A 10516-nucleotide genomic window follows, 5' to 3' on the forward strand; every position below is an offset into this window, starting at 1 on the left:
AGCCCTGAAGTCAGAAGGACCTGAGTTCAAATCCGGTCTCAGACCAAACACCTGACACTTACTAGCTGTGTGACCCTGGGCAAGTCACTTAACCCCAATTGCCTTAAAAAAAAAAAGGGTGCTGTATTCCATTCTTCCTCTCATGTGGTTCCTTATCTCTGGAATGTCAAAAGTCTTCTCTTAAAACAATTATTCCATGAGTCAAGTGAGGTTAATATTAACAGAAAATAGGCTTTCTGTTAACCAAAAGTTGCAGGAGGAATAGTCCTGAGTCCTGAATGATAAAAATTAATAAAAGGAAAGAAAAAAATTCCCATCATACAATCAATCATTAAACATTTATTAAGTGCCTACTATGTGTCAGGCACTATGTAAACTAGTATGATGGTCCAAGACCTCCCCAAAACTATTGGAAAGTAGGACATGGTGTCCCTTTCCATCCTCTCCTTTTCTTTCCCCAAAACCAAGGCATAAAGTACATACATGTGCACACAGAAGGGAAGGTAGTGGTGTGGAGGCTCATCCACTCCTGACCAAAGTCTCTGCTTGTCTTTAGGGGGAAACTTGAAAGTAGTCATAAATAAGTAGTATGGTATAAGTCAAGAAGACTTGAGGACTTTAAGTCTTGCCTCTTACACATAACTGTGGGATCATTGTTGAGTTACTTAAGATCTCAGTATCCCCAGGCAACTCTCTAAGGCTAGCATCAGTTGTAGAACAGTTGTAGATCTGTATTTATAGGGGGAAATCACAATGTTGCTCCCTCCCATGAATAACTTTTATCTATTAAGGTTTTTTTTTTTAAGGTTTTTAATTTTATCTATTTAGGTTTGCAAAGCACTTTACACTGCACCACAACTAGATGGCGCAGTGGATAGAGCATCAGGCCTGGAATCAGGAAGACTCATCTTACTGAGTTCAAATGTGGCCTTAAGACACTTACTAGCTGTGTGACCCTGGGCAAGTCACTTACCCCTGTTTGCCTCAGTTTCCTCATCTGTAAAATGAGCTGGAAAAGGAAATAACATGCCAATTTAGTATCTTTGCCAAGAAAACCCTAAATGGGGTCATGAAGAGTTAGACATGACTGAACAACAAAATTATACAGATTATTTCATTTGATCCTACCCTTGGTCTTGAAGTCCTAAGGATCAAGGTTCAAGTCTTGCCTTTGACTCATACTAGTTTGGTGACTGTGTCAAAGTCATTTAACCTAACAAGGCCTCAAGAAACTCTCTTAAATTTAAGTTACAGATGAATTGCTAAGCTGCATCTCTATAGGGAATTTCCACAGTATCACATAATTTGGGAGTTGGAAGAGACCTCTGGGCCCTCAAGTCTAACCTACACAGAAGGAAATCTCCACAGGAAATTTTTCCTGATCTTGAGTTGAAATTTTCCTCTTGATCGCTTTCATCCATTTCTGTCTCAGCCCTCTGGAGCCAAAAAGAACAAAAGAAGTCTAAGCCTTTTCCCTCCAGATAACCAGATAACCTCCTCCAGATAACCCTTCAAGAATACTTGAAGACAACTGTCATACCCCACTTCCCCATTGTCATCACTCCCCCAGTTTTCTCTTCTTTAGGCTAAAAATCTTTAGTTCCTCCAACTGATTATCATATAGCATGAATCTGAGGCCCTTGGCCATCTAGGTTTCCCTTTCTTAGGACATTCTCCAGATTACCAATGTTCTTCAAAACTCTGATGCCCAGAACTGAATGTGAAGGAGGAGTTTTATGAGGGCAAGTTTCAGTGGGACTATCACTTCCCTATTCCTGGAAGCTGTGCTCTTTTTAATGAAGCCTAAAATTTTTTGGTTGCCATGTGATACTGCTGACTCACATGGATCTTGAAGTATATGAAAACCCCCAGATATTTACACAGCCATTGCTGTCTAATCATTGCCTCTCTTATCTTGTCATTGGGGAGTTGATTTTGTGTAACCAACCCTAAGAGTTTACATTTATCCACAGTAAATTTTATCTCATTGAATTTAGCCTGTCAAGATCCTTTTGGATTCTAGCTTCATTATCCTGGATAGAACACTATCCAGGTTCCCAGCTAAGTGTCATCTACAAATATGATGAATATACTTTCTATGTCTTTATCTGAGCCATTGATAAAAATGTTGAGCAGAACAGGGTCTGAACAAGTTCAGACCCCTGGGGTACTTCAGTGGAGACCTCCTGCCACATTAATATGGAACCCTTAACAACTACTCTTAGAATCCATTCATCCAACCAATTCTGAAGCCATCTAAATGTATAATCTAGTCCACATCTCTTCATTTTCTCCAAAGGAATAGTATGAGACACTTTAAAAAGCTTTGCTAAAATCTAGAGTAAACTGTATCTGCAGCCTTCCCTTCATCTGCTAGTTTAGTAATCAAAAAAATGAAAATAAAGTAGGTCTGCCATGTCCTATTATCAATGAAGCTGGGCTGACTCTGTAATCCCTGATTCCTTTTCTCATCATTTGCCAATCATCTCTTTATAGATCTGTTCTGGAATTTTTCCTGGAATCAAAGTCAAGTCTATAATTTGCAGACTTGTTTTCTTCACACCTCCACCCCCTTTCCAATCTTGTAGTTCCTTTCCTATTTTCCATGACCTTTATAGTATTACCGATAGGGGCTCAGTGGGTCATATCTGCTAGTTCTTTCGCTACCCTAGATGTGGTTTACATGGGCTTGGCTACTTATCAAAGGCAACTAGCTGATCTCTTTCTATCTCCATACTTATATTGAATATCAAGTCCCTGTTAGTCATTGCTGTTGAGTCATTTTCAGTGCAACTGTCTTTCTCCTTGGCAGAGGAAACAGAAGCAAAATTAGTAATGAGCAGCTCTGCCTTCTTTCTGTTGTCAGTTGTCATCCCATCCACCCCAGAGCAAAGGTCCTATTCCTTCTTTCCTCTTCCTTTTTCTCCCAATGAACTTAAAAAAAAAACAAACCAAACTTTTTCTTGTTCTTAGATTCCTTCAATAGCCTCAGTTCATTCCCAGCATTAGTACTCCTGACATTATTTTTGCAGAACTATGCCACACTATTATTTTTATGCTTAGTTATGTATCTAGCTTCCATAATTTTTCTTTAAATCTAATTTGGTTGGTCTGTCCATTGTTTGCATGTTGTCTCCTCCATTAGACTGCAAGCTCCTTGAGGGAAGGGACTGTTTTTTGCCTTTTTTTTTTGTATCCCTAGCACTTAGCACAGTGCCTGGCACATAGTAGACACTTAATAAATGTTTTTGGACTGATTGACAAATCCCTTTTCCCCTTCCTTATTGGAATTGTTTCCATTTTTGTCTTCAAAATTTTATTCTTGAGCAAATTCCTCAGCTGACTTCTTCTGAAGCATTTTAGTCCAGGGGGTACTGCCTATTCTTCCCCTGAATTCTGCTTTCTGAAAAAAATCTTGAATACATATCAGACTATGCCTGGAAATTTTCTCCTTTTACAAACTCTAGGAGAGAGTGGCCATTCCTCCCTACTCCCATTTCAGGTCTCATCATTTCCACACCTGCAACTAATTCCTCTCTGTTAGTAAGAGATCCTTAATAGAATTTCCTTCTTGGTTCTCATACCTTTTGGAGGATGAAATGATCACTGAGGCAAGAGGAGAGAGCTCCTGCAGATATCTAGATAATTGAAGTCCCCCTTCACAACTATACCACACCTCTGTACCAGGCTTGTGACCTATTTCCCAAACTCCTATCTATTTCCTCTTTCTATGGTCTATAGTATACTCTCAAGACAAGAATCACATCTTTTTATCCTTTTACCGAAATGCTTTCCTTCATGCTTCAGCTATAGGAAATTATGTGGATTTCCTCATATAATAAGTATACCTTCTTAATAGAAACAGCTGGGTGCTAGACCTAGACTCAGGAAAACTGAGTTCAGATGTGACCTCAGACACTTACTAGCTACGTGACCCTGGGCAAGTCACTTAGCCTCTTTGCCTCAATTTTCTCAACTATAAAATGGGGTGATAATTACCAGCTTTGTTGTGAGGATCCAATGAGATTCTATTTATAGAGAACTTAGCACAGTACATAGTAGGCACTTAACAAATGCTTGTTTCCTTCCTTTCTTCCTTCCTTTCTTCCTTCCTTCCTTTCTTCTTTCTTTAGGCTACCCCCTCTCCCTTTTTTACTTCTTCTGTTTCTTTTGGTTCAGACATATGTACCTAGAGCCGGGGTCCATGAGTTTCTTCCCACCAAGTCTCAGTGATACCTATGAAATCAAATTTACCCCCTTGTGCTAGAACCTCACATTTCTCTTGTTTGTAATCTAAATCCAATATTTGTGTATAGATATTTGAAGCTGTGGATTTTACTGCTAGCTCTTTCAGAGGCTTTGTCTCTGGTAGGGGCTCAATGGGTCATATCTGCCAGTTCTTTCACTACCCTAGATGTGAACTTCTATATAGCTCAGCTGCTATTTTTCCTTCTTTGTAGCTATTCTCTATAGTATCTAACTTGGAAAAATATACATAGGTGGTCTCTGTCCCACTCTTTTTAGTTTAAAGCCCTTTTACTTAAATTTGCAAGACACCCAGCATTCTCACTAATATTCTCACTAACCTTTGTTAAGTATATTTCTCACCCCTATATTTTAAGCCATGGTTCAGAAGCCCAAATCTCATTCACAGATACCATCTTCTTAGCCAGCTGTTAATTTTCCCAGAGTACATTTTTTTCTTCTTCTTCCTTTGCTTTCATTTGGTAACAGTGAGGAAAATAACCTGTGCCCTACGGTCTTCAGTTTCTTGCCCAAGACTTCACAATCATTGGCACTACTCTTTAAATGCCATCCCAAGAGCTCCCTGTACTGTTGAAGACACAGACCAAAGGCAGGGGGAGGAGGGGGTGGGCAGAAACTGCCTACCTATGCCTGGCAAACCTCAGTGACCAATGAGTTGGAAAGAAACAGTATTGACCCTTGATCGTTTCTTTCTTCTTTTTTTTTTTTTTAATAAGGAAATTTCACTGTTTAGGACAGACTTGTTTTTTCTGTTGTTAGATTTTGTTTTTGTATGTTTATGTTTCCACAAAAATAGTAATACCAGAAATAGCATTAAAGCCACACCTACACAGATATTTTAATCAATGCAATTTGTTTCCATAGGGAATATTGGGTAAATATTAGTTAATTTGATATGCTCCGGCAGAGCTGGGGGCCAGGCTATAAATCTTACACCATAGTAGCATAGAACTATTAATGCAATGGAAATAAAAATGCTGTGGAAAGATTGCTGGATTCAGAGTTAGGGGACCTGAGTTTCAATCCAAGTTTTGCCATTCCTTACCTTGAACAAGTCACTTAATTTTTCTGGGTCTCAGTTTCCTTACTGATAAAATAAGAGGGTTAGATAGATGACTTCCAGCTCTAAATCTGTGATCCTGTGATCTCAGGGGCCTGAAAAAGCTATATTCAATTCCTGGCTCTGTGATTTGCCAGGGTAAATCACTTACTTTTCTCTTTTACAAAATAGTGTAACATTTGTACTACGTACCTCATGGCATTTTGTAAACTGAAAAGTGCTAACTGAGGCAGTTAGGTGGCACAGTGGATAGAGCACCAGGCCTGTTGTCAGGCAGACCCACGCTTAAATCTGGCCTCAGATACTTAATAGCTGTATGACCTTGGGCAAGTCACTTAACCTCTGTTTGCCTCTGTTTCCTCAATGTAAAATGGGGATGATAGTAACAGTACCTAATTCCCAGGTTTGTTGTGAGGACCAAATGAGATAATATTTGTAAAGTGCTCAGCATATAGTAGGGGCAGTTAGGTGGAACCGTGGATAGAGTGCCAGGACTGAAACAAGAAAGACTAATCTTTCCTGAGTTCAAATCTGCCACCTCAGACACTTACTAGCTGTATGACCCTGGGCAATTCACTTAACCCTGCTTGCCTCACTTTCTTCATCTATAAAATGAGCTGAAGAAGGAAATGGCAAACCACTCCAGTAACTTTGCCAAGAAAACCCCAAATGGGGTCACAAAGAATTGGATATGACTGAAATGACTGAATAACAACAAATGGCACGTAATAAGTGCTATATAAATGTTAGCTAAAAGATTATGAATAATTGTCATTACTATTGGGTCAAACCAAGTCTATCTGTTTAGGGGACTCCTACACTTCTGTAACTTACAGCCTTACAGGAGTTTTCATGGGGTCACTAAGAAGTTGTGACCTGCATAGGCTCATACAGTGTGTATGTATCAGAAAAAGGACATAAACCCAGGTCTCCCCAACCGTTAAGACCTGCCTCCTATCTACTTGTGCCATGCTTTCTCTCACAAGTTCATGTTATCAGTACCAGCACATTCATGGAAAGTTCATCAAAGTTGTAAGGACCTACACGATCTGTTCTAAAATAATCCATTCCATTAAAATATATTCTTAAAAATTCAGAAGGGGAAAGGGCAAAGACCCCTTAAAAAGTCTAGCATAAAATCTAAGCCTTGTATACTTGATATGGAGTATTATAATAAGCACTTTGAGGCAAATTAAAATTTTAGTGAGTTTGAACTTTCAAAGTTAGGAGAAGAAGAAGTCAATCTGAGTTCAGATCTCAATTCTGTCATGTAATACCCATGTGATCTTGGGTGAGTTGCTTCTGAGTGAGTTACTTCAATTCCCTCATCTGAAAGGCACTATAATGTATTAGAAGGAGTGAAGGATTTGAAGTTAGGAGAAATTTGCATTCGAATCCTGGCTCTTTCATTTACTAGTGAGGTAACTTTAGGGAAGTCACTGAATCTCTCAAACTCAATTTCCTTCTAAGTGCTAGAAATGTGAGTGGTTAATTATCATCTATAAAATGAAAGGGTTGGACCGGATAATCTCTGAGGTCCCTTCCAGTTTCATGAAGATAGGGAATTCAGGCTTCTGGATGCTTACCCCTGTAGAGAGACAACATAGGGGATGGGGAAACAGCTTTAAATGCACCAAAAGAAAAATGTGTCTGTTTGGTTTTTTTTACGTATGTTTCCTGGTATAGCATCATATCTGGGCATGGTAATTTCCTGGAGATTTGTTTGGTCTTCTTCTGGGTGCATGGCTCAGAATGGCTATTGTTGTATTCACAGAAATGGGAAGAGAAACTGATCCAAATGCAGGGCATTTTAGATGCCTGGTTGAAGTGCCAGGCCACGTGGTTGTACCTGGAGCCTATTTTCAGTTCTGAGGACATCGTAGCACAAATGCCAGAAGAGGGAAGGAAATTTGGAATTGTCGATCGTTATTGGAAGGGCATTATGATCCAGGCGGTAAGCACTTGCCCGTCCTCAGGTTTGTTAATAGCAATTTGTCCCTGGAACGTTGTAGGTTGACTGAATTTCTGTAAATCCAGTTTTATAAATGTATTAGAGAAGTTTGGACAAGAAAAACTTGGGCAAGAATTTGTGGTAAATCCTTTTCTAATGTGAAAAACTCTCCCTCCCCCCTCCCCCCACCCCCAATCAATGTTTTATCAAGTATAAACATTCTTAAAAATTAGTCTTTCTTAAATTGGGTATGTACATGTATGGGATTAGCCCTGAGGGAGTTTACCTGCTCAGTTTGCTGCAAGATAAATTATCTGGGAAGTTCTATTCTGGATTGGAAGACCTCTGTTCAACAGCTGGAATAAATTCCTCCAGGTAACTGGCCATTTGGACCCAGATACTGAGACTTCCTGGACAGCTTTGGAAACTAAAGATACTGAACAGTTATGGTAACTTTGAGTTAGTATGGGAAATGGTATTTCTTTGATATTCAATCTTACTTTTTGGGCCCTTCTCTCTAGGTGAAAGATGCCAGAGTGCTTGTAGCCACAGAACAGCCACAGATGTTGGATAAACTCAGAGAAGCCAACCTTCTGTTGGAAGACATCCAGAAGGGATTGAATGATTATTTGGAGAAGAAAAGATTGTTTTTCTCCAGGTACACCATGCTGTCCAGCCTCTATGAAGCCCATGCTCCAATTCCCTATTAGTAAAGAGGTCACTACCTTTGAATCATAATTTCCAGGAGAGAGGAGGGTTTATACTGCAACATTCATACTCATTTTCTCAGTCCCCTTTATAGTCTACAGAACACACACTTGTTGAATATGTTGCCATATGCTCTGAAACTTAGGGTCTTAGGGACTTGCTTGGGACACTGAGAAGTTAAATGACTTTCCCAGGGTCATACCCCAAGCATATATCTGAGGTGAGAACTTGAACTAAGGTCTTACTGACTCTGAAGCTAGCTCTCTATCCACTATTCTTCTTTAATTATTACTGTAATTACATTACACCTGATGATTCAATACATGATTTAGAAGTTGGGGGGTATAAACCTATAGAGGGTAACTTTTCTCATCTTTACTTGGAGATGGGAAAATTTGGTCCCTCCATGATCACTGTGGCCATTGGACAACTCTCCCATGAGCAGCTTTAAGGCTACATTATAGGCTCTTGCAGAACTGAAAAGACAAATCAGGCAGCCTTGTTGGCCATTTTATAAGATGGTAAGCTCATCTCTGTTCAAATGAGTATTTAACTATATTGTTTCTCAACATTGTTCAGTTATTAGAATGTCCATAAACTTGCTGGGATGTATACTGGAAGAGAAAGTCCTTTCTCTTTCACCTTCCTTACAGTCATCTCTCAATCCACAACAAGCACCCCAACCCCATTACTCATGGATACCATTTTGGCCAATGCCATGTCCACATTTTATTCCCATCTAACATTGGCAAAGAGAAGGAGTGAGGAAACCTAGGTTGCCACTATATTCCTAAGATAACACCCCTTGTTTGGGGAGTAGAATTTCTGTGGAACTCCTGACCCTGAAGGGAAATTTCATTTTCCATCTTTCTCTTTGGTAACAGATTCTTTTTCCTATCAAATGATGAGCTGCTAGAGATCTTGTCAGAAACAAAGGATCCCCTCCGAGTCCAGCCACATTTAAAGAAGTGCTTTGAGGGAATTGCAAGACTTCAATTTAATGAAGAACTGGAAATTTTGGGCATGATCAGCTCAGAGAAGGAAATAGTTCCTTTCGTTGACAAAATCTACCCAGTTCAAGCCAAGGTAACATTTTCCCCTTCTCCCTTCATCAGGCTATAGGAGGAAGGAAAAGAGCTTCTAAACAGTTGCACTTTCATAATAATTGTCAAGAGCCACATGTGAGGAGTCAATAGTAATTGAGAAGGAGCCAGTCAGTCAAAAAAAAAGTGTGTTTTTGTACTATTCGTGTTATATTTGTGTATTATATAAATGTACTATTTGTACATTTGTGTTATATGTACTATAAGTCAAGCACTTTGCTAAGCCCTGGGTATACAAAAAGAGGCAAAAGACAGTCCCTGCCCTTAAGGAGCTTATATCTAATGGGGGAGACAACAAGCAAATATAAACAATAAACTATATACAGAATAAATACGAAATAATTAACAGAGGGAAGGCACTAGAATTAAGAGAAGATAGGATTTTTTTCATTTTTATTTTTTCCCTTTATTTTTATTTTTATTGATTTTTATTTTTAATAATAAATTTATTTATTTTTAGTTTTGAACATTCATTTCCATGAGATTTTGAGTTCCAAATTTTCTCCCCATCTCTCCCCTCCCCTACCCCAAGACTGAATGTAAATTGATACAGGCTCAACATACAAATTCATATTAAACTTATTTTCATAATAGTCATGTTGTAAAGAAGAATTAGAATTAAAGGGAGAAACCGCGAGAAAGAAGAAACAAACAAAAAAAAAAGAGAACAAAGAATATGCTATTCAGACGCCATTGTTCTTTTTCTGGATGTGGATAGCATTTTCCATCTTGAGTCTTTTGGAGTTGTCTTAGATCCTTGCATTGCTAAGAAGAGATAAGTCTATCAAAGTTAGTCATCACATAATGTGGCTGTTACTATGTACAACGTTCTCCTGGTTCTGCTCGAAGATAGGATTTTAGCTGGCACTTGAAGGAAGCTAGGGAAGCCAGGAGGCAGAGATGAGGAGAGAAAGCATTCCAGGTATGGAGACAACAGGAGAAAATGCCAGTCACCAAGGATTTTTATTTTATTTTTTGTCTGTAATATAGGTTGGAAGTAGGACAGACTCATGAAAAAACTGGGAAAGTCTGGGTCCTTAAGTATAAGGCTGTTATAAAAAAATTTTTTTTTCTCCAAACTCCCAGGCCAGATCCCAAATTTGGGGAGGAATTTCAATTCTTTATGATTAGAGGACCAAGTGACTAATCCTATCATCTCAGTTCCTCGAACCTCCCTGCCCCAATCTCTCCCTACTCTACAGCCTATTACACTGAAACTGGGAAGTTGGGGGTGTGGAGAGAGGAGGAGACACTCGAATTCTTGGCTGATTCTAAATAGCTGAAGTACAAAGTTTTGGTTCTGCAATAGGCCAACAGCATCTCTGGCAGTTTTCTCTTTTCCTGTCTCTTGTTTGCTCTTCTTGGGCACTAAACTAGGCAATAAAGCAGACCTGGCAAAAGCCAGGTGCTAGGGATGATTGTTTGTAT

General features: G+C 39.1%; 1 protein-coding gene across 1 annotated transcript in view; it reads left to right on the top strand.

Annotated features, from left to right (window-relative positions):
- The window catches only part of LOC114052192 (dynein heavy chain 3, axonemal-like), a 176229-nt gene that overhangs the window by 71725 nt on the left and 93988 nt on the right, over nt 1-10516 (top strand). Inside the window, exons 22-24 of the mRNA XM_027874669.1 lie at nt 7101-7280; nt 7799-7935; nt 8870-9071. Coding sequence (XP_027730470.1) covers nt 7101-7280; nt 7799-7935; nt 8870-9071 — 519 coding nt within the window. The remainder of the gene's footprint in view (nt 1-7100; nt 7281-7798; nt 7936-8869; nt 9072-10516) is intronic.

The sequence above is a fragment of the Vombatus ursinus genome, unplaced genomic scaffold, assembly GCF_900497805.2.
Source record: "Vombatus ursinus unplaced genomic scaffold, bare-nosed wombat genome assembly UNPS02014807.1, whole genome shotgun sequence".
NCBI lineage: Eukaryota > Metazoa > Chordata > Mammalia > Diprotodontia > Vombatidae > Vombatus > Vombatus ursinus.